Genomic DNA, 24,515 nt, shown 5'->3' on the forward strand with positions numbered 1-24,515 from the left:
CTGCCTACACAAGGTGCAGAGACACTGATTGGGGGCCAACTCTGCCGTGGCCACCATGCCCCTGAGCCACCCTGGGCCTGGGACTAATTGCTTCACAGCACCGTGCTCTCCCCTTGCAAAACCCAGAGCTCCTGATGAGTGTTACCACAGCGGGAAGAGAAGCCCGGCAGCAAGTCAGCCCCGTCTAGTGCTGCCAGATGAAATGCAGCCTGATGTCCTCCCCTATTGCGATTTTTGGGTGCAGATAATGCTCTGCTGTTTGGGGCAGAACAGGGGACCACAAAAGAGAATGGTCATTGTGGGACTGCTCTATGCCGTCCAGCTACATCATCAGCATAACTGAAGAGTCTGCAGGGAGACTAGCACCTCCTCAGCATTTTGGGTTGGTTTGCTGGAGAAATGCTGTGCCAGCCACGTCCTGCTTCCTGCTACTGCCCGCAGCAGGAGCCCGTGGCTCCACCTAGGAGACACTCATGCTTCCTAAGAGCAGGACTTCAGCCCTTTGCCCAGGGCAAGAGAGACCTGTCATCTCCCCATCAACCACAGAGACCAGAGGGGAGTGCAAGAAGCAGGATTTGGCCTCAACAGCAGTGACATAACAGCAAAGGGAAGAAAAGGACATACTGACTGACCCCATCACCTGCCGGGCTCCCCAAAACACCTATGCTGAAATGCTCCTGCTGCAGGGAGCCTGGGACATGTGGCTGTGCCATGCGGATGAGAAAGATGTGCCTGAGATCAGTGTGGAGGTGTGCGCAGGTTAGCTTGAGTGCTGCAGACAGCATCTGCAGGTGACAGCATCCCCATCCTTGCTGCAGGGACACAGGAGACAGTGAAGTGGATACTCGCTTTGGGACCAAGCCACTGTCTCGGGATGTCTCTGGTGGCAGAGAGCCTGGTCCTCCATTAGCCTCTTCCAGTCTGACATCGCTCATAGCTCCTTATTTAGGGGTTTTAGGGTCCATTAACTTTGTCTCTCATGGTGCAGCAGCTCTCCTTACCCTATCTCTCCCCCTTCTACTGTTTTCTCTCATTTAATTCCTTAAAGCACTTCTAAGAGGCCATTCATCTGGGAGGTGTCGCCTCAAACAAGGTTGCATTGTGCACATTTGGTCGAAGTGAGATAAGAGCTTCCAAGTGGCAGGGCAGCAAAGGTGGCTTCTTCAGGTACTGGCAGCGCTCACAGAGCACGCAGTGTTCGGGATGTGTTAACTCACTGGTTGGGATTTGCATAGGTACAATACCCCTCTTCACTTTCTGGCAGGTTCTTGGCATGGAAACCATTGTATTAAACCTTAGACTAGTATGTTGGCCTGGCAATCAGTATCGCACTATTTACTTTGTCCTTCCTCTTTTTCTTTTTGGAGACAATACACATTTTAAACATTGTCAGCAGAAAGCAGGGCAAGAGCTCAACCTTTGGGGTGTCCCACTCCTCCTGGAAGCTGCAGACACCCAGCGCTGGGGCAGCTGCCAGCTTTGCCTACACTCTGCAAAGAGCTCACATTTGTGGCAATGAGAAACAAAAGGTTTTGCACTTTGGTCTCTGCCAACCTATGTGTTGTGAGAAAGACCTGACCACCTTTTAACCCAAAAGCTTTGTCCTCAGTAAAATCTGAAGATGTTGCAAGTTTTGTTTGATCATCAAGGAACAGAAGAACAGATGTCCAGAAGGACATCTGGAAATCCTGGATGTCAGCATCGTGCCGGCACAGCTCAGCCCTAAGGCACATGCTTAGCAAGACCAACATTTCTGGGAGGCTGGGGACCAGCCACACATGTGCTGCACAGTCCCTCTGTGCATGGGCAGTAAAGCTGATGCCTTCCAAATGCTCTGGATTTGTTGTATGTTTAGAGGACATCTGTGCAGCATAGGCACTGATGGGCTCATGCTTCCAGCAAATGGCTGAAGGATTTACCTGTGGTGGCTGATCTGCCAGCACGTGCCCACCGACAGCTATGCCACTGCAGCCAGGACTTAGTGAATCTGTGAAATTTGTGGGTTTGATGGTGATAAAGTCCCATCTGCTGGTGCAAGGCGGTGTGGTGGTTTGCAGGGACAAAGGAGGTATTTTCCTGCATGTTTCTAGAGGGTGCCTAGGACTCCGCAAGGCAATCGTGGCAACAAGGCACGGAGTGAGTTCTCTGTGCCCTAATATCCCACTTGTCCTCCAAGAAATTAATATTATTCTCTTGGGAAGCCAGTGTTATTCAACCAAATTCACCCTTTGGGTTTGGAAATCTTCAGGATGGAAAGAACTTTAATGCAAAGGACAGACAAAAAGGGGTCTTAAAGAAACTGATGTGCAAGTTGCCTTTGCTCAAGCCCTCACTGCCCATCGCCTTGGCTGGGCAAGGAAGGTATTGCGTCCATATGCTGGTTTTTAAATTATTACCCTCCACAGCACTGTTTGGTTTATTTCCCTGCTTAGCGTTCAGAGGCTGTTCTTCTTGCGCTTATTTGCTGTTAAGCAGAGAAAGCCAGGGAAAATGATCTCCAAAGCAAATAGAGCCATGTTTCCATTTGGGAAAACTTAGAGGGAAAGCGCGTGTAGCTAAGCAACAATGCATGATGGTAAATGGGTCATTTTCCAAGGCATGAATTGCATGTGGATAACTGCAAGGAAAACAACCCCAGCCAACACACTGCCGCCACTTGAATTCTTGGCCTAAGCAATTAATAAGAAATGAGATGACTTTTCAATAGCCCCAAGAGCTCCTTGGGTGGTTATAGGATTTTTTCTCCCACTTTCAATCTCCACCCAAACGCTGGGTGGGAGTCTTCAGTACAGAGTCTGGGCAGAGCTCTGAACATGAATGCATTGCAGCAAGGTTCCCTGGGCCCAAGGACCAAGGGGTCAGCTCGGCCACATCTTAGGAAAGGGGATGGGGACAGGGGAGTTCCACAGCAGGACTGAGGACCCAGCCATGAGAAACATCCTCCTGTTTAGGGGCCAGAGCAAAGCTGGTGTTTGCTCGTGCATTAGCACCAAGGCTTGATCTCAAACCACTCCCAGCAGCACGTAGGGGTGGCTTTGCTCAGTATCCTCCCTGGGAAACTAGATAATTTTCACATCAAGAAAAGGGGGTGTTTTCTTACAGTGGGGTAACATGGATATACAAGGGTACTAGTACTGGGATAACTCAATCTATGGTATTGTAAAATCATCCTGGAAGCCAGGAATGAGAGGGTTTGTTGGAAGATAAATAGGTGAGGTCAGGTTTGGCTGGGGGCATAGCGTCTGCATCACGTAGCTGCTGTGTCATGGTGACAATGCCTGGCTCAGCTGAGGGTGCAGGATTAGGGAAACCTTCAGCTTTGCATCACTGTGCATAAAAACTATTGTGTTGGGGGTTTTCTTCATAATAAAAGCAAACCTACAGAGTTCAAGTTTTTCATTTGCAGTAGTGACCACTCATCCAGGCTTTTCCAGAATTCCTCCTACTGGGAATGGTGCCACCTTCAATCCAGTGCTGGCAACTCAGCCTGAAGGTCATCAAATGGGATGGCAGCAGAGCAGGGATGAGACCTCGCTTTTCCTAGACCTGCCATTGATTTCCTCTTCCTGCTGCCTGCATCGCTGGCTGTGATCAAACCATATCCTGCCATGCTTATTAAGAAGAAAGAGTTATTGCGGGAAGGCATTGGGATTATTTCTTTCCTCCATGAATAAGGTTCTACAGTTCCTCTTAAAATCAGACCCAAGGAATTTACAGAGTGGTTATTGTACATTCCTTGAGAAAAAAAAAAAAAAAAAAATCTGAGCAAGTAGTTCCAGTGCATTAAAGCAATGAATAAAGGAAGTGAAAAATATTTTAAATTCCTATACAGGGTTACATTTCAAAAATGTCCTGGTTTAGGACATTAGAAGTGGCTGGGGGTGGGGGGGTTTGTCTTTTTTTCTTTCTCTTTTTTCCCCTCTGATTTCTCTGAACTTGTTACAAGTCTCCTGCCCTCACCATTTCCAAGCGACTAAATAGGGAAAGGCCTGGAACGATGACAGAGATGCGAAGTGCACAAAGGGACTGGAGTGTGGTCCGATAATTCTGTAATTGGAGCTGCTTGAGGCAAAATTTTTTTCAAGCCAGTATAAATGGGGATCGCTGAAACCCTTAACAATCGGTCTGTCAGGCTGCTTCTTTAATGGATTGCTCTGTTTAACTCTCTCTGTTTGTCACTGGCAAGATGACAAGAGAAATTAGTGTACTGGAAAATATAAGGTAACTGGCAGCTCCCCAGCCCGGTTCCGTGGCCCCGCAGACCCTGGGGTGCCACAACACTGGAGCCAGGCTCACCGGCTGTTCTGCCGCCTCTGTTGAGGAAGAGGAGGGGAGGTTGCAACCTCCTGCCCTTCCTAGAATATACTGCAGCTCTGGTATTGACATAGTGAAGCGTGTGGAGACAAGGGGTGTCCTCCACAGCCATGGGGTCCCTGAAGCACGGTGCACAGCTGGCTGCAGGCTGGGATTGGGGTGGGGAGAGGACCTAAGCATCCTCCTAGGTCCAAGCCACAAACCCTTCATCAGCTGCAAACCAGCTTTGTCTTCTGCTTTTAAACCATGGATAATCCTTTCTTTTTTTTAAGTGTTATGGGTTAACGTATATCTTCTGGGGGCATTGGGTGTAGGATGGGAACACTCATCCATTAGAGAAGATGCTTCTAGTGTAAGTGCGAGGTGTGCATGAGCACATGTGAGTGCGTGCAAGCGTGCACCGCTTTGGAGATGCTCCGACACCTCCATTGTTCACAGCCAGCCTCTGAAATTTGGCAGGGACGATGCCCCAAGGCTAGAGATGTACCTTTCACTTTTCCCATGAAATTCCATTCTGGTTTGGCTGAGTTATAAAAAAAAAAAAGTTTGAAAATCACCATTTCCCTTCTGCTGCCTGCATTCCTCAGGAAAACTTTGGCAGCCTGTCAAAACAATAACTGAACGTGAACTTTCTAAAGAGCTGGCCCGGTGCTGTCTGCCAAAGCAGCAATTCAGCACAGCTCAGTGCAGCGTGTCCTTTCCCTCACCCCTCCGTGCCCACCCCCTCGCACACCCATCTCCAGGCACCCTTCGGCGCAGACGTGTCCACCCTGGACACCAGTGGGCAGAGCACAGGACTGGCATACGCTGCAAAAGCCACACACATCTCCTCTCCCTTCACAGGAGAGCAGCTTTCTGCTTACAGTTCCAACCGTCACTCCTGCAATTTTGGGGCAGAAATGTCTGGAACAGTAAGGAAAGGCCAGTCCAAACCTTGCTGAGGAATACCTTAAGTCCAGCTGCAATAACCTACGTCGTAGACATTTATTTAAAAGATCTTATTCCTTTTTAAAAATGTTATTTCCTATGCTAAAAGAATGTTGTTTACAATGCAAAGCCAAGTGCTTTTAAGTTAGGAAATGCCTAATGTATTATTCCTCACAAGCTCAACTCTGTGTGCATGCTTCGTGCTACAACCTTTATGTACATGAACCCCTCTTTCAGCCTCATTCCTTACTGTGTGTACACTGGAGGGAAGAGGGCATGGGCAGCTCTGACAGCTGTAAATAAGATGCTTCCTAACACTGAAGTGTTTAGTTTGATCGTTTTTGCAGACCACATATTATTCTTTAATACAGGTTTTTAATGCAATGTATAATTTTCAAACCAAATCGCCCAACTTCGGCACACTTGCCAGAGTTTCTCCTCACCACAGAAATGCAGCCGCATCTAGGGTAGAGCGAGGCAACTGTTTTACAGACTATTAGGACATAAAATTACTCTAAAGCATAGAGGAGGAAGCATAGCCCTTGTTAAAAGCAGGCATTATATTTCACATGAAGGTGCAGGAGGATGCAGGGAGGGAAACTACTACTAGTTCACCTCCGCAGGGGTTAATAATCTGTAGTCTTGGGGGTATTTTCTGGGCTTGGATTGTAAGATTCAAGGGAAAGACGGTTCTTGCACTGTCCTTGTACTGCCAGCACTGCATTGGTTCAGGATAACAGGATGAATCTCTACCTTTCCCACCACCTCTTCTGCCAGCAAGCCCCAGGTTTCACTTGCAGAGCACTGAGCTGCACTGAGACCCCAGAGGCATCGTCTGAGCCAAAGCAGACTAACTCTCCTGCTTCTCTCATCTCCTCATCACCAGGAGGTGAGAAACAGGCAGGAATAATCTGTTAACTAAGCCAAACTGCTGTGACTGGTTGTTCTCGTGCTGTTACTCCCAAACTGTGGCCGCCCCTGTGGGAAGCTGGCCACCAATTACAGCAGATACTCCGCAAATCCCAGTGTCCGTGCACTGCAAGGCTAGTAATTTTGTGTAGCATTTACTGCTGGCTAGGGAGTCATCCTTTCTGACTCAAACGCAGCCCTGCCTTCTACAACCTTCCCTTCAGCAGGCCCTGAGCTTCTGCTAACAGTGAAGCCAACGTTTGGATATCTGGAGTGGCCAGGAGTCCCCAGCCTGCCCCAAAAAACTCATCATTTTCATGCATTTGGCTGGCAGTGCTGTGGATTCAGCCCCCCTCCCTCCTCCACCTCTCCAACTATAAAAGCCCATTGTGGCCTACATTCAGCTGTCGGATATCACATTATCATGGCTCGGCAAAGAGGAAACCAAGAAGTTTGGCACAAATGGCTTTTCTGTGTTCAGCCTGTTCCAGCGTGAGTCCATTCGGCTCTTCTTGAAGCACATGGAAGTGCTCAAAACTTCAATATTTAATCTTGCCTTGAAATGCAAATTGTCAGATCCAAGGAAATGAAAGTGAGTGAATGCATGGCTGTCAATGTGGGGACGTCAGGGAGGCAGCAGAATTTTTGCTCGTTTCTTGCCTTTCAGCCTTGGCATAGGGCACCAGGACCATTACTTGAGCGTTGTACCCCCCCGGTGAAGCATTGTCATTATCACCAGTATTTTATTTCAGTGTTTGAAGGTAGGTTTCCCTGACCTGGGATGATCTGGTACTCAGTCAGATCTGGAGCATCCCTGAACACTCGGTGTGCTCCCAGTTTTGTTTCTGTTCTCTGAGGGCACTGCCATGACACTGGATGCTTACACTTTGTACCCATGGAGGGGAGACTCACAGGGAGAGGAAATTTTGTGGTGTGTAAGTTGGCACATATGCCTCCTTTTCACTCCCCAGCACACACATGCACACAACTGCTCACCCCTGTTGCAAGGCAATCACCGTGGAAGGAAAGGGAGCAGCCCATACATGCATGTTGGGAGCCAAGTAATCCTGGATATATTATAAGCACAGTTTCAAGAAATAAAAACACATTAATATTCTGTTCTCTCAAGGCATTATCCTACTGTTTACCATTACACACAATCCTTTGCCTTAAATTGCATCTTTGATTAAAGCAGCAATGAGAGAAACCACTGCTAATAACAAAATGTATTCTGGTTTAAATCACTAAAGTGAAAACATCAATAAGCTGTAACCATCAGTGCCGCCATGAAAATGAAGGCAACCACCATGGGAAACAGCAAGGATGAAATCCACTTTGCCAGCATAAAAGCCAAGTAATTAGGTCTTATGTGGGTGGAACTTATAATGAGGTGCAGGAAGGGGGAAAATGAATTTCAACCCGAGCCTCCCTCCCTCTTTCTTCCCCCTGTCAGAGCTGCTAATCTAAGTTTGAGGGCTGCAGTAGGGACGGCAGCCGCATTTCTCAGCTCCATGGGGTCTGCAAAGCAGCATTGGCATCTCCACCTGCACCCACTGCTCTGCCCTTGCAGGGCTGCTCTGCAGTCCTGCCCCATGCACCGTTGGTGGGCAGCGAGTGCTTTGTACCCATAGTTCCAACTTCAATTTCACTGGGGGAGAAGGTTGTGCTTCCAAGAAGGGCATTTCACTTTGAGCAAGCTTGAGCTGATATATTGTATCAGCCCAAGAAATTTAATTTAAAAATTAAAATAAGGAATCATATCTGGTTATCAAGGATTAATCAGAGTTTGTGGATGGGGATATAAAATTAATTTATCTACAGTGAGTTATTTGAATCAAAGCTCTGTGCTCCTCTGCAGCTGCCCATCCCTCAAGGAGCTCTGTTACTGGAGCAGCGATGCTCTCAATTGCTTGCCGTGGAAGTTGTGATACATCAGCAAACTTCATCTTGTCTGTGCCAGGCTCTTCCTACATACTCCTACGTTGGGTATAGCCTTTCAGTTATTCCATGTCGCAGTCACCCTCCAGTTCACCTAAGCCAGGAGTTACATTTTCAGGAGTCATCTACCTAGTGCTGGAGAAGGAGAAATTATTCATAACTTACTCTTCCATGATTTAAAGTGCAAATAAAGCAGACAGCTTCAGTGCTGGGTTTTCTAGCATTCCCTGACATCTGCAGATCAAGATGCTCTGTCTGTCCTTGGACCTTGTGCACTGGTTGGAAGTCTATAGAAAGGGCATTTCCTTAATTTCTCAACAGCTGTCATTTTGCCTTTCTTTAAGGATCCTTCGCTGCGCTAGGACTGAGGTAGAGTGCCGAGGTGGAGTGCCAAGCTGGCTGCCTTTCTGCCTTCCACCAGTGTTCGTGGGCTGTGGGCTCAGCGTCTGGCCATTGCGATGTGCCTGGCAGGCAGACTGAGGTTCAGTTACGGATGTGTTTGCAGCTCAGATTTATTCCAAAGCTTCTGAGATGCAGCCATCCGGTTTGGTGCTTTTTCCTCTGCTTTTTTTTTCCACTGGTTATGTCACTAGAAGGAGCATCGCGTTGCTCTGGAGGTCATGCTCTAGTGGAGGGCTGTGATGCCCTCTGAAATGCTCAGGTTATTATTTGGAACGTGCTGCAGGCAGCTGCCAAGGACCTCAAGTTGTGCCAGGGGATTCAGATTAGACATTCGGAAAAATGTCTCCACCAGGCACTGGGAGGTGGTGGAGTCCCCACCTCTTTAGGTGTTTGAAAGATGGGCAGGTGAGGTGCTCTGGGATAATTGTTTAGTACTGAACAGGTACTCGATGATTTCAAAGGTCTTTTCCAACCAAGTGATTCTGGGATTCTATGATTCTGGGATTCTATGATTCTTTGCTTACGGGATTCTAGGATTCTGGGATTCTATGATTCTTTGCATATGGGATTCTGGGATTCTATGATTTGGGGATTCTACACTTACGGGATTCTGGGTTTCTATGATTATGGGATTCTATGATTCTATGATTATGGGATTCTGGGATTCTATGACTCTGGGATATTGTGATTCTATGATTCTGGGATTCCAGGATTATTTGCTTATGGGATTCTAGGATTCTGGAATTCTGGGATTCTATGATTCTGGGATTCTATGACTCTGGGATTCTGGGATTCTATGATTCTTTGTGAGATTCTATGATTCTGGGATTCTAGGATTTATGATTCTATGCCTGTGATTCCATGACCTGCACAAGGCAGGCAGGGGAGCACCCAGGTTTCTGGCAGCAGCACAGCAGGCAACACAGGGACGTAGAGCAGCGGGCCCTGCTACCTCAGCCCCTGCCTGGGGACGAGGACACGGGCAGGAGGCGCCCCCGCCCCGGCCGGACTGCAGGACCCGGGGACGCCCGCGCCCTCTGCCCCCCCCCCCATCCCTCCGCCTTTCTTTGTCCCGCTTAGTAACTGGGGCTGGCAGCCAATGGCCAGCGAGCCGGCCTGCTCCGGTGGCCGCTGATTGGCTGCGAGGCGCGGAGCCTTCCGCCAATGCGGGCGCTCGCTGCTCCCTCAGACAAAGGCAGAAGCTCTGGCAACGGGGCCCGGGTCCCTCCGCCCCCCCCGCGCGTGCTCCGCGGCTGCAGCCCCTTGGCGACAAGCCAGGCGAGGGACCTACCACCCCCGAGCGCGGGGTGGGGGAGGAAGCTGGGGAAACACAGCGAAAGACTCTGCTGAGGTGGCGAAAGGAAAAAGGGAAAAGTTAGCGAAGCGATGGGGTTTTTTTTAAGATTTGTTTTGTCTCGCTGGAGCGAAGAGAGACGTTTCCCCTCTCAGCTTTTTTGTGTCTTACCCCCCCACCCCGTGCTCCGTGGAAGCGCCCGCTCGCGCGCTCCCCCCCCCCCCGCCAGAATGGGTTAAAAAGCCGCGCGGAAGCCCCGCCCCCCAGGGCGCCGTGTGGGCGTGGCCTCGCGGCGGGAAGGCGACGGTTGGGCCCCTCTCGAGCCGCTTTAAAATGAAAGCGAGCGGCGCCGCGCAGAGCCTGGGGCCGCGACCGGAGCCTCCCGCCCGCCCGCACCCAGCGGGGAACGGCGGGGACCGGCACCTCCATCACCACCATCACCAGCCCTGAGCCCGGCCGGCACCGCGCCGCCCGCCCCGCTTGGGCTCCGCGCCCGCCGTTGTTGTCGCCCCCCCTCCTTTCTCCTCCTTCTCCGCCGGCGGAGAGAATTCATCCCCACACCGACATCTACCCCCTTTCTTTTTTTTTTTCCCCGCTCCTTCCCTCCCCCTTTTTTGTGTGCGGTGGGGTTTTGTTCACCTCGCAGCCGCGGTGTTTGAAAAAGACCCCGAAAATGGCGATTTTTTAGAATTCAGGAAAGTGTTTTTTCGGTAGAAAGGTGTCTTTTTTAAACAACAACAACAAAAAAAGCAGCACTCTATGCGTTCTACCCCTCCCGACCGTGGTTCCTGCAGGGCAGCCGCTGAGGTGGCTTTGGTGGGGTTTTTTCTTAAATTAAGTTTAATTTTGCGATTTTAAAATATTTTATTAATATTTTATTATTTTTAAATATTTTATTATTTTTTCTTTTTTTGCTAGAAGTGTTATTTTAGAGCGGGGTGGATTCTTCTCGGCATTTTCCCTCCTCCTCCTTCCCCCCCTCCCCTTTTTTTTTTTTCCCCATTAAAAGCCGAGAGAGCCAATCTCTTATTTATAAACCTGCTGGTTCTTGACTGTCGCGATGTACAACACGGTGTGGGATATGGACCGCGATGACACGGACTGGAGGGAAGTGATGATGCCCTATTCCACTGAACTGATATTTTACATTGAAATGGACCCTCCAGGTAGGGAGCCGAAGCCTGCGTGCCTGCCTGCGCACCCCTCATCCCTGCCTCCTCTCCCCTGCCCCATTATCCCTTCTTCTCCTCCTTGCAGACTTTTTCCCCGTTTGGAAAAGGAAGGGGGGGGATCTACAGAGGGGAAGGTGGGGTGGAATAAATATCCCTCGTTAAACTTTGATGCCTGCATAAACTTTTCAGGGATTTGAACCCACTTTCTCCTGGGCAAAGGTGGTTTAATACTTATTTTTTTTGTGGGGTAGGAGGGTAATTTGCGATTCATAGTGCCTTTTGGGAGGTGGAGGGAGGCATGAAAAGGAGAGCTTGTCGCAGCCCCTCTCCCGAGTCTCCTTTTTTTCCCTAAACATTATTGAAAACCGTATATTTCGGCTGTATTCACTTCTAGAGGAGTGCTTTTATTACCCTCTTCACCTGCGTGCCTTTATGTGCCTGTAACACTTTGATGGCAGTGATTTACCTACCTCCATTCAGTTCCAGTTTAATCGCTTTTACAGTCTCCGAGACCTTTTTCTTGCCCAGCTCTCTTCCAGCATTGACAGATGAGGTGTGTGTTGTCTCTGGGTTTTGGTGCTGGGGGAATAATACTTGGGAATAGGCTGGAATCTGTCCCCGGAGGCACTGTTACTTTGGTAATGCTTAATAACCTTGTTCAGAAGGGTTTGATGCAACTTTTTCTCCCCCCTCTCAGATAGATTGCCAGTGCTGAAAATGAAGGAGCGCGTTGTCCCCCTCATTGACTGAAGTTTTTAGATGGGACAGAAAGTTTCTTTTGTGTCTGAAGAGTGAGGGAAGGCTTACAAGGAGAAGTCTTTCTTTGGTAATGAATTAAAGTAAGCATAAGTGGGTACTGGTGAAACTGTATCTATACCTGTCAGAGCCTAACAGGCTGAGGGCAGTAAGATAATTGAAGGGCCTTTATGTTCTCAGGTCTCTGATCTGTACAGCCAGCAGGTATGGTAAAATATGCATCAAAAAACTTAGCCTGCAGAGAAACTGATAGTGATAAGTGCTTCTAAGTGGTATCTTCTGTGTGGTATGTACTGTTAGACTTTTGAAATGAGCTTTTCAGCCCGTGCTTGAATCTCCAATGGTGGTTTAATCTCTTTGTTTCAGTGCAGTGAGCTCTTTTTTTCTCTCCTTAGGTATGTGGTACTTTAATTAAAAGAGGAGGAGGGAGTCATCCTGAGATTTTTGGATCTCAAGGACCTGTACTCATTTTCCCTGGTAATTCTGATGCTTTAAAAATTGGACAGATCTCTTAAGACACAGAATTCTGGCCACTACTTGTTAAATTCTTGCATAGCTGACATTACCTATTTTTAGATGTTGCTCCTGAAAGCATAAAGTTCAGTCAAATCTGTTTGTTTGCCTCTGTGAATTTCAGAGTTTCTTCCTTGTAAATGCTTTTGATTTTAACTACTCATGAGATTCGTATTTGTATTTTCTTTTGTGGAGCGAACAAAAACCAAAGTTCCATTGAAGGTGACTTAAAACAATTGGTGTTGGGGGGGGAATAAAGCCCCTTAAATGGCTTAGTGTTAGGAGGCTACTAAAAGGGGCTGGTCTAACTGAACAGGTCAGAAAAGAACTTTTCAGTATTTCTGCTGGCATTTGGCCATGCAGCTTTGGAAATTTACATGAAGAAGTAGCGCTTCTGTCATGAACAATGCCAATCTTTCCATCATTGAAGCCCTCTTGTCAGGGATCAAGGCTCTGCACAATCTAAACACCAGTTAGTAAAATGACTTAATGTTTCCTGCTGATCCCTGAGGTGTTCAGTAACTTGTCTTCTTTGTATTTTCAAACTGGAAATGATGCATGGGATGGTCCCGGTGTGCATGTCCTGATTCCATACAACTGTAACTTTGAAGTTGCGGGAGTGTGGCGGAGGTGGTCTGCATTTTCCTTGTCCAGGAGTGGGATGGGAAAGCGTTTTCTGGTCTGGGATGATAGGTCATCCCTAAGGGGGGTATGGAGGAATTTATTTGGAAGACTTAAACGCTTGGCGTGCCTTGGGATAAAGTCACTGCGTTTGCACCCGGTAACAACCACAACTCCATTTGGCTGGCTTCCAACGAAAATTTCTGCAGGTTTTCAGTGTAGCATTCCCCTGCGTGGTGGCTGGAGTGCCTGAATGGCTGAATGGTGGCAATATGTTTTCTCAGCAGCGCACAAACTAACAATATGCAGTGAGCGTCCCTGCTGCCAAAGGAGGCAGCACGGTCTTTTGTTCACGGAACTTGCGTGAAGAGATCCCTGCTTGGTCTTTATGCTGCAGTATTGGGCATCGACTAATACCAGGAGTCAAGTGTGTCATGTACCAGGAATCATGCGTGGCTGCTGGTGATCACATTTTAGTGCATCTAAACTTCAGACAGAAAACAAAAGCAAGGTGAATATAATGTGTGATGTCACCTGTAACCTCTATGCCAAGCGCAGGGATACTGTTTCTTGTAAAGGGACAGTAGACCTTGAATTTATCTTGGCAGGCTGTCTTAATACCCACCTCAGTGTTGCCCAGTAATAATGCAGAAATAAAATCCTGTGATGGCAGGCAGCCTGCAGCTCAGCCGTAGCTTCTGTCAAGCCTCAGTGCACCTGCACCAGCTTATCAGTGTGCTTGTGTTTTCTGTCCAGGGTTGTAGATGTACATGGATGCTCAGAGCAGGTCCTGACACCTCTCTGCTAGAAAGCTTGCTCAAAAGTTCAAAACCAAAAAAGTTGATGCCTCTCTCTCACATGAGTTTTCTCTAATTCCAGCAGAGACAGGGTCAGGCAACAAGAGATTGCTGGCTTTCTGCTTGCTTTAATCCATCTTAAACGTAGGAATGGGACCATTTTCCTCAATAGAGCAGTGGAAACAGGGATTCCGTTCTGTCAGCCTTGCAAAGCATGCCTTAGAGCAGTACAACTAATACAGGAGCAGCAGTGGTGACAACCAGCAGAGTGACTCTTGTACCCTGATGCTTTTTCCTTCTGCTTGCATGTATTTTGGCATAATAAAATGTATCGCTGCCATAAGGTAGGAACTATATGTGGCAAAGAACACTGGGTGCAACTAAATAACTTTCAGTGCCTAAAGACAAACTGGAACCATCGGCTGAGTATAGCTAACAGAGTAGCTTCTAAACTTCTTAATCAGGAGTAATTTAGAGTACTATGGCCATAGTAGCATGATATGCTGGTTCTGGCATTAGGGAACTGACTGTCAGGGGTTGACACGCGTTAGTTTCTTCTTGCTGTGGGTCTTGCTGTCTGAAAAGTTAAGGAAATAGCTTACCGGGTTGAAATGACTTCTTAAAGACAGCTGTTCTGGTTCGCAAAAACTTGTTTTGGCGATAACTTAAGTTTTTTGAGCGCAGGACGTTGAATTGGCTGCAAAAGTTACAGGAGTACCTAAAGCATAACTACCTATGTATTGCCTCACTCCCTGTAAGGCCTAAGTAATATTTTTCCCTCTGTAGATCTGGGATATATTATCAGTTGTGTTGATGATAAAATGTGTAATCACTGAATACATTTTGTCACAGTTGGATGAAAATCACTAAGTGTGTTCCGCTGGGATTTCAGACACAGATGTCAGCAAAGATATTTGGCTCAACTGCAAATTAGAGGTTAAGTTTCATTTGTGTGGGTTCTGAAGAAAACCACAAGTTTAAAAGTAGGGTTACTAATGCAGAATGGTCTCTGTCTATTAATGAGCAGATAGAATAAGTGTTTGTCCTAAAGCTGTATGAAAGCTACCTTTTAGTCCCAAGCATGATTGACTGTCTTTGTAACTTGATCCAACTGTCCTTTTCAAGACTATTACTCTTCCTTGCCTCATATGCTGAGACTGGCTGTAACAATGCTGTTGTTATAAAATCTCTTAATTATTAAAAGAGATGAGGGCAGCTATAATCTATAGGCTACTTAGTTTCATTTACTTTGCAAAAGCAGCACTTCCATTGTATGAGTGAAACAAGTATTCAAGGGAAAAAGTGTATTTATTCATGTATAGTTTCTATTTTCTTTTCATATATAATTTGACAACCCTTGTTTTAGGGGAGGGATACTATAATTGTAATTTGGAAAACACAGGGTTCTGATCTCGAGGGCAGTGTTTGCTCAGATGTGGTGTATCATTATCAGTGTTATAGTGGAAACTGAATGTGGCTTCTCAAGTGGGGTTTGTGGTACACAGTAGCCAGATGTAGGTGAACCCTGCATATCTATGCCTGATTAGTTTTCCAGTGGGAGAACAAATGCAAATTTTAATGGCATTGTCAGTATTGTCCTTCAGCTTATCTGAACTGACTCCACAAGCTTATCAAAGAAAAGTGTTTGGTTTTTTTTTTAAGATGTCTAAAAGCAGAAAAAAAAATAGTTCTACTAGTGCGTGTAATCAGGACAGCAGTGGTGTGGCAGCAACTGTCTTCACTGCAAACTTAAGTCCTGCTGAAAGTTAGCTTTCCAAAAAAGCAGATGTTGGGGGCCAAGAGTTTTCTTATTGCAGAAGGAAAGGTTGTGCAGACTGGGTTGGTGCAGGGAATAAATAAGATTCCATCACTTTTGTTCTGCATATCCTGGAAAATGGTTTGGAGTCTCAGCCCTGATGAGGACAGTGATGTGAAATGCTTGTATTCTGTTCCTGTTACACCTAGATTTCTTTACTGGCCTTTTCATTTAATGACTGCTGTAACCACTTTTTATCTGATTGCATTTGCAGGCTTGCTTTTGCATTCCTTGCATTTGGTTTTCATTTTGATGGCTCTAACTGTTAAAGAATATCACTCATCATCTTTCAATTAAGTACATGAACACAAAAAAAAATAACATCATTAATATAAAGTGAAATGATGCTTTGCCTGAGATAGGAGAACCTGCTTTAAGAGACTGACATTTTTGTTTATCGGTAGGCTTTCAGATGATGTAGAAATAGCTGGGGAGGGGAATCTTGCTTAAGGGAGTTGTTCAGTTCTGTGTTCTATAGAGCTGTAGGTTTATGCAAACTAAAACACAGGAGAACCTTCTGAGAAGAAACCAAGCACTTTGCCACGTGTTTTGCAAGGCAAAACCTGCAGCAAATGTTACTTCTACAATCATTGTTCTAAACAGTTTTGTGCATTGCATGGTGCCTATACCTGACAGGAGTTAATCACTGTGGTGCTTCCTTCTACCTCACCTCTTTAAAAGGAGAAAGCTCTTCTTGCAGTTTCCTTTGGAGAATATAATTTTCCCAAGCAGCAGAGTTGACTTCTGTCTTTGCCATTGCCTGCATGGTATCTTATTCCAGAGTGAAGCTATTTGGGCTTATCTTTGCCCGACAGCTTGGGAAAACAGAGGCATAGCTGGTCATACACATCTGCGCCCAGCACTAAAAGCAGTTGGGTGCCTTACATCATCTCATGTTGGTTGTTTAGTGAGTCACTTTTGGGCAGCGAACTAGAGAACACTGGAAACAGCAGCAGAAAGTATACTTTTATCAGCATTCCCTGTATGTTTTAAAGCTTAGGCTTTATTATTGTCAAAAAGACTGTTAACTGTGTTGAAACAGGTTACTGTAAAACTCTGGCCCCATTAAAGCAATAGGTGTGTTCTAACTGGATTTTTGGGAACTCGTTTTTGTAAAGTAGGTTGCTGAGTAATGCTTAAAGAACAGACTCTGCTCATGTACTAAATGCCCTTATGGAAATGAGTCAGATTTTCTTTTTTCTTCTGCTTTTTATCTCATTTCTTCTGACAGGTTAAAATCTGCACAATAGCTAAGTAAGCAAGAATGCTCTTTTCCACATAATCTAAACTACGAAATATGAGCTGGTGCTGGGTCCCCAAACAACATGAGTGGATGTTACCTCTTTAGAAGAGATTTTCATTGTTCTTCGTATTTGCTATGTCCTCCACTCAATAGACAAAGATTTTGCAATGTTTCAGTGAATATTTTCCAGTACCTTAAATTCTTCCAGTTCTTCTGAAATGGTTGTGCACAGGGAGTTGTATAAGAATCCATACAGTTCAAAAGCAGCAAAGTGGGAGTGGTGCCTGTTATAGTCCTTTCCAAAATGGACCCCAGCTGCCCTGCTGGACACCAACCAGCTGCCTGGTGAATCCTGATGCTGAAACACAGTGTGCTCTGAAGTTTTCCTGTGGCTGAACAGGATCCAAGTTATTCTCTGGCTTTGAGTCCAGCAGCACACTTGAGTGGCTACCTTCCATTCAGTGCTCTTTGAAAAAGGAGATTAAATACTTCAATTGCTTCAGCCTGTGACCGCTTCCAACCTTCGCCCAGACTCTCTACCAGTTTTTGTGAACTGGAAAAATGTTATTTTAATGATAGTTCGTAGGAATGTTACTACTTCTCAATGTTACTACTTACTTAAAATCAGATATCCTTGAAGCTGAAGTGTGGTTATTGAGCAAAGCCTTGAAAAATGTCAAGTTTCTAAGCATAAAAATTTTGTGGTTTGGACAAATCAAAAAACTATCAGTCTGTATCCTCTTCTTGTTTATTTCACTACAGAATAACTAGAGTTCGGAGCTGGTATTACAGAGAGTCTTATACTTCAGGTCAGTTTTCTCTTTCTAAACATAAACCTCCCATTTCCTTCTGTTATCTACCGCTTACTCTCTGTTACTTTCCTCCTCTTCTCCACAAAAGAAAAAAGTCCCCAGGAGCCATTTTGCCAGGGTTTTCACCTTATGTAGCCTTATCCTAAATTTCAGCCTCTGTAGTCCCTAAAATCCAACACTGCACATGATTATCTTTGATTTTGGAGGAATTCTTCTTTTCCTTACATCCCTCCCTCCCTCCAAAAACCCAAACAAAACCCCCTGAAACCAGAGCTGCTGCAGTAGAGCTGAAGAAAAATTGCTGTAATGAGGGAACACAGCCCATAGGTTCGGGTGTGTTTTGAGTGTGGGCAGCCAGGCTTACACTCCAACACCTGCCCCAGGAAAATGTTTTAGGGATGATGTGGATGAAAACTGAGAGTATTGTGTGTGTAAGTTCGGGTGTCTGTTACAACGTGAATTTGTATATTGCAATTAGATTTCCCAGGCTGTCAGTATTCAGTGCCCTGCGTAGTCACCTTGGGGACATCACAGGAATCTGGCCCTCTGAGGAGGAACTGCTCCCAAGTGTCAAATTAGAAGTCTTTGGGGTGTGTGGCATCTCTAGTCTGATTCATCTCCTGTCTCCAAAAATACTCTCTTGAAGGATACAAAGGATCCAAGGAAATTTGAATCGATGAGGTGAATGTTGAAGAACCTTTCCCTTTCAAAGGGTACGATTTTTGTCTCAGTTTTAGGGGCTTGAAAGAAGTCAAACTGCTGCTGTGAAATGGATTTCATTAAAATATTTCAAAGATCACTGTGTACTTGAGTGAGGAGATTGAATCCATTTCTTTTGTTACACCTTGAGCTCCCAACAAGAACAATGGTCCTGCAGTCTGAACCTGACAAGACAACCCCATGCCTGCTATGAAACAAAGCGACTGCTGAGGGCTCTGCGTAGGACTGTATGGGTTGTGACTTCTGCCTTTCTGGAACGTCCTTCAAGATCAAGGTTCTTAGAAAAGATGATGCATGACACAACATACAGCACTTCCTCTGAATACTTCTCTAACTTCAAATTTCTTCTGGAGCGTTAATTAGAAATACACCTTTTGATCTGTATTTTGATGGCTCTCTGATAGCAGTTTAGGTGGTGTTGAAATATTTCTGCTTTAGTAACTAGAAAATAGTTTGACATAGCACAGTGGCAGGAACAATTTCACATACTGTTCTGAAAGGTCTGAGGTAGTGGTAAGCCAAAATAAAATGCTGCTTGGAGAAGCAAGAGTCCCATGTATTTACAGCTGTATTATTATTATTTTTAAGTAGGCTCTTGTGCAGCAAACTTCTCAGCAATGATTTCTGTGAATTGATTATCCTATGAGGTTTGTACCTGACATCTGGATGGATGGTTAGTCTTCGAAATATCTAGGGAAAACAGCCCTGGGCTGTTTTTATTTAAGATGGCTTTTTTCTTGTGGCTTTGGTAGGTCTCCTAGCCATACCGTGTTACTACTCTGCATCTTCTACAATGAAAAGCTAGTTCTTCATTCTTGATCACTATAGCTCTGTATTTATGCTAAGTTTGTTGTTATCCAAAATCTATCTCCATGAATTGCCTAAGGGTATTTTTTAATGGCTGTTTGAAGACTCAACTTATGGAGAGGTAGAAAATGTGCTGTGGTATTTCTTTTGTGAAAGCAGATGAGGAACAGCTTTAGTTAATAAATGTAAAGGAGAATCTACTTGCTCCTTGCATTTTAGATCTACTTTATTGTATAGTGTTCCAAACTATACAATACATTGAATACTGTGAAGTACCATTGTTCTTATCAAACACTTCAGATTTTAATGGACAATAAAATGCTGCCGCTGACTTTCATCCACAGAGCTGGTAAAAACCAAAGTCTACCGGCTAGGAGATAGCGCTAGTCCTTCCTGAAGTGAGCTAAGCATGTGATGCTGGGTGGTAACAGTCTTTCTGAATGAAAAAAACATGGTAAAACTTGTAAAACATTGCTATCATTTTGGTATCCAGTTAATAGTGTGCTAATTATGCTTAGTAAGTAAAAGAGGGCTTGTCCTTTTCATGCTCCTCATGTTAACGTTGGGACAGTCATCTCCATGACATGTTGGTCATGGAACCACTGACACTACTGTAGTATTGCAGCTCTTACAGTAGCGTTGGAAGGAAAAATGTTTTTAATGGAGCAGTGAAAATAATTGGGAAGTTCCAGGGGGTTGGCTTTGCAACTTGGTGTAAAGGCTGTAATGAAGAGAAGATGCTGTGTTACTTTATTATACAGAAGTTAAAGATCTGTGTGAGCATCTTCCATTTCAGCCCATGAAGTAAAAAGCTGTGCAAAGTAGTGAGAGGTGCTTGTAAAATGCCCAAAAGAATTCTGAATTTGAGCCAGCATCTTCTTCACGCGCTGTTGTTGTCCACCATTCTGCAGGTGTCCCTTAGCAGATACTCTTTTAACCTGTGCAGTAGCTGTGGATGCTTGTCAAGAACAGAGTGCAGCGGGAGTCTGGCAGGCTGCAGGAGGTGAAACAGTGGTTGGGAGGTGTGGGAGAGGACTGGATAGCTGGGGAGTTTTCAAACAAAACAGATCTTTATCAAAAAAGCCAATTAATCAAAACTGAAATATTCCTTAAAGGTGTTGGGTTTTATGAAAGTTCATAGAAACACAAGCAAAGCTATAATGGGAGTGTTTTCATTGGAAGCCTGTCTGGCTTTCTGCCAACTTGTCTGCTGTTTTCTGTAATGAGATATTGAAAGACTTCAGTTCTTTGAATATGTCTTACTTTTTGGCATCTCGCCTGTTTTGGGGAAGGAGAGCAAAAATGTGAGCATGCCTGAGGTTCTGTGGCCAGCAGTAATGTGATCGAGTAGCTTCCTTCTCTGTCCCTTGAGGAGTTCTCACTCCGTGTTAGCTGCCCTTAGAGGAAGGGCATCTTCGAAGGGCAGTGGTGCTCAGTAGTTTGCAAAAGGGGTTTCGGGAGAAGAACTGATGAGCTGAGATACGGAGCTGCCAAGATAACTTACCTGCCAGTGGTAGTGGAGGAACTGCTGTCAGCAGGTGCGCAAGACCCTCCTCTTCGTCAGCTGGAAAATCTCTCCCAAAGCATGGTGCCTCACTGCTCTGGCTTGCACACGGAGTACACAATTTCATGGAAACGGTGTGCAAAAAGCAGCTTTGTTCAGCATATACTTTTTTCCAGATGTCTTGAGGGGATCTTGTGCAGCAGGGACAAGCGCAGTACTGTTAAGGGAGGGGAAGATTTTGAGGCTTTGTCTTAGAAGTGTTAGAGAAATTGAGAAAAGTGAGAAATTGAGTAAGGCTACAGAGAGCAATTAAAGATTGAGGAGATTTTATTTTTTAAAAGGCTATCCTACATTTTCATTCCAAGTCTTCATCTGTACTTCCAAAGGGAAAACCCTTCTGTCCTTAAGGACTATGTCATTAAAATGTTAGCTAGCTTAACTGCGGACTACTTGCATGTTTCCATAGTAATGACACTTCCTAGAGCTTGATATTACGGTTTGTAGGGTATCTACTCTACATCAGCCTTTTTGAAGCTGAGTAAACTATCTTGGAAATCCTCTGATCTTTTTACTGCTTGTCACTATGTTGGAGAGTAGGTTGAGAGCATCAGAAAGAATAACAAGCTCATGAAAGTGCCGAGTAACTTAAAATTGACTTTATCAAAGTACTCAGTAGTTGTAATAGTAAGATAGAGTTAATACTGCATTTAAACTGCTATGCTTTCAAATATCTGGCCTGCAGCTCTTGGAAAATACTGGAAGAAATAAGTATGGAGCCATTCTTAGACTAAGTGGCATCTGTCTTAGAACAGCTAATTGGAGTTTAATTAACTGGCAGGTTTATCTTGTATGCAAATACTGCAGCCAGAGAAGAAACAGGCTGCTTGACTGGAAGCTCTCTGGGATGTAGCTCTTGGAGACCCCAGGCATTCTTCTTTTTTAAATCTTGAATTAGTGCCATTGAAAACCCTCATACCTAGGGCTCAGTGGCTCTTAGAGCATGTGAATTTGTGAAGTTTTCATTCAAAACCTGACAGGGAAAGTGCATATCTCATGGAAGTGATGGTGTATGTTGCTGAAGTTAAATATGGGATTAATATAGACTCCTGTTTTCTACAAGAGACTTTAATTTAACAAAAAATACAGTGGTGCTAAACTTCAAGATACTTGCTAGCTTTCTTGGTAGTCTTGGTGTTGGAGGTGGTTTGAATGCCAGGGAATCAAGTCAGTTAAATCTTGAGTAGCCTTCTTAATAAAAACAATTTTATGCAGTCCAGAAAGCATATCTATTAAAAAAAATATGCCTAGGCAAAGCCTAATCCATAGGATTTTCTCCCTACGGCCTTGTGCCGCAGCTCAGGCGAAGCTACCTGCTGGAGCCGCACGGCAGCCACCGGGCCCTGACGTCAGCAACATCCGATCCCAGCCCTGGCTTGCATTGGCTGCCACTGCCTTGCTCCATCCCCAGCCCTTTTTTCTTTCCCTCCTTCTAAGTGACACTGATCCAGGATTGGGATTTAGCTCAAGCTGGGCTGCTTGGGGAAGCTAGAAAGAGGTGACTAGAGTTGCTAAAAAAGAAAAAACACAGATGCCCACTAGTGCATGAGGGAGAACCAGTCTGCTCTGATCACTGCGTGCCAGGCGGATCTTGGGAATGCACTCATGTGGGAGCAGAAGGGTCCAGCTGAGCTGTCACCTTTTGGGTTTTGGAAAGATCTGTGCCATAAAGCTGTCCTAGAGACATGGTATGGGAAGGATACTTGTGTATCTGGTGCTAACAGCAAGTTCTTTATTAGAACAGACAGATCCATTGTGCTGTTAATCACTTGAGATCAATGTTCTTTCTCTCCCAGGAAAAAGGAGGCAAGAAACCATCAGGATCGTTCACTTTAATCAGAGCTTGTTTTGAAATAAAGTAAGATTGTGCCTGTGGCTAGATCAGAGTTGGACCCAGTGACATGGAAAGAAACACGGCTGCTCTTGAGAGCATTTCTGTTGACTTCAAGCCAGCTTTATTTTACTTCACTGCAGGATTTTAGCTCTCTAATGCTCATCAAGTGAGGTATATAAAACTGGATTTTTCTGGATTTTTCTATTTTATTTAAATCAAAGTCTATAGACTCTTTAAGGCTTTCTGTAGCATCTCATAGAAACATTACAGCATTTCTTCTGGCAGGATGGTTAGTGCTGTCTAGGTACTAGTAAAAAACTATTTTAGGATGCCTCTTATAGCAATCCATTGGGCCAGCATTATGAGAGCAGCAGTAGGGTGGATGCTGCTCTGTCACAGATTTGCTGTGGTACTATAAAATGCTCCTCTTGTGTCATTGCAGGTTCTGGGCTGTGGGGTTTAAACTACCTTCATGCTCAGTTCTCCATTTGTACAAATTACAGCCCTATCAGGCTGAGAGAATAGCCAAGGAACGCTGAAATGGATGGGCATGTTGGCCTGTTGAGTGTAAAGCAATAGTCAGGGTCTGGTTCTGTATCCAAGATGGGGGGAAAATCCACTATGACTCAAAGAGCTCAAAGTATTGAAAGTAAAGAATTAGATTCATAGCTTTCTGGAAACAGGATCCACCCTTGCAAATACTTTTGTATTTTTAAAATGTGCAAGCTATTAAAAAGCATTTTTCAAAAGTCTATTGTGAAAAGGACTGGCTTCCATGAGTCAGGTTTTACAGGAACTGGTCCAAGCCTTATTCTTCTCCCTGGAAGAATTTCCTTCCAATTTTCTTGTGCAGGATGAAGTTCTGCAGACAACCGCTTGACAGTGGGAACTGATACCTGTATATTAAGGGAAAGAAGGAAAAATCTGTATCTGTAGTAAGGACACCTGGTGTAATCACAGCATCACAGAATCTTTCTGGTTGGGAAAGACCTCCAGGATCACCAAGGTCAACCATAAGCCCACCACTGCCAACTCCACCACCAAAACATGTCCTGAAGCACCACATCTCCACCTCTTTTAAATGCCTAGTGCTCTGTGTCCATATGCCAAACTCCTGTTCCTTACCTTTGTGGTCTCTGATAGTTTGATTTTCTATGCCCTGTGCTTTGGTCTGAGCCCTAATAAAGCTGCTAAATAATTCCACAGTATATAAGGGAGCAAGGCTTAATCTTACAAGGAGGGCTGGAGAAGTGCTCAAGTACTCTGGAGAATACTTGACAGCCTCTTCTGGAAAGCCCCTATTACCAGTGTAAAACAGGCTTTTACACTATAAAATACCTTGACGATTTTGATATGTCCAAGCCTTCACTTGCAAGACCCAGCAAAATAATTGCTGCTGCTGGCATAGTTTTCTAAGAATTCTCCGTGCTGTTTTGTGCTTTCTTATACGAGCCTTCATGCATTTGTTGATGACTCAGAATCTACAAAAGATTCTGAACTAGATCAGAACATCTACAGGTTTTCTGAACTCTAATTTGCTGTCATGTGCAGACACTGATGAGACTTGGAACTGCTGCGTCTAATCTGACTCTAGAGTACCTGAGAGAGCACAGCTCAGCTGTGACGTGGGGAGGAGGGGGGACCTGGAGATGCTTTCTATTTCAGATACTTTGAGAGGGGGAGAGGGACTAGAACAGGGCACAGTAAGTACAATGATTCCACAGGCTTAGCCTGAATGTATGCAGATCTAACCCTGCGAAAGTAGAGTGGAGCTGGGAGCTTCAAGCAAAGTAGGGTTAGAACAGTCTTGCTCTCAGTGATTTGTCCAAATATTAGGTGTTGTACAAACAGCTGTAGTTGTTGGGCTAGGAGTAAGCAAAGCCTTTTAACCAGGAAGCTACTTCACTGAATCCAAAGGTTGTCACCTTCCTTTTATAACAGGTCCTGTTATTGCCTCTCTAGATATGTGCACACCTGAAAGTTCCCAGCTCACCTCATAAAAAGAACCTGTATGCTACAGTTGAATGCTCCGTCCCACAGAATGAATGCTGCTATCTGAATCAGGTGTTTGGTCAGCAG

The 24,515-nt window shown here is 45.1% G+C and overlaps 1 protein-coding gene across 3 annotated transcripts in view; it reads left to right on the forward strand.

Moving 5' to 3' along the window:
- The window catches only part of PIK3R3 (phosphoinositide-3-kinase regulatory subunit 3), an 83,800-nt gene that overhangs the window by 40,382 nt on the left and 18,903 nt on the right, over positions 1-24,515 (forward strand). The window contains exon 1 of one of the 3 annotated variants that reach the window (XM_009561937.2): positions 10,748-10,950. The exons of 1 other annotated variant lie outside the window; for it this stretch is intronic. In XM_009561937.2, the coding sequence (XP_009560232.1) occupies positions 10,845-10,950 (106 nt within the window). In that variant the 5' untranslated portion in view covers positions 10,748-10,844. Of the gene's footprint in view, positions 1-10,747; positions 10,951-12,167; positions 12,190-24,515 lie in introns of those variants that run through there. One more of the 3 variants, XM_054073119.1, reaches the window with a different exon arrangement.

This window comes from Cuculus canorus, chromosome 8, assembly GCF_017976375.1.
Source record: "Cuculus canorus isolate bCucCan1 chromosome 8, bCucCan1.pri, whole genome shotgun sequence".
In the NCBI taxonomy this organism is placed as follows: Eukaryota; Metazoa; Chordata; class Aves; order Cuculiformes; family Cuculidae; genus Cuculus; species Cuculus canorus.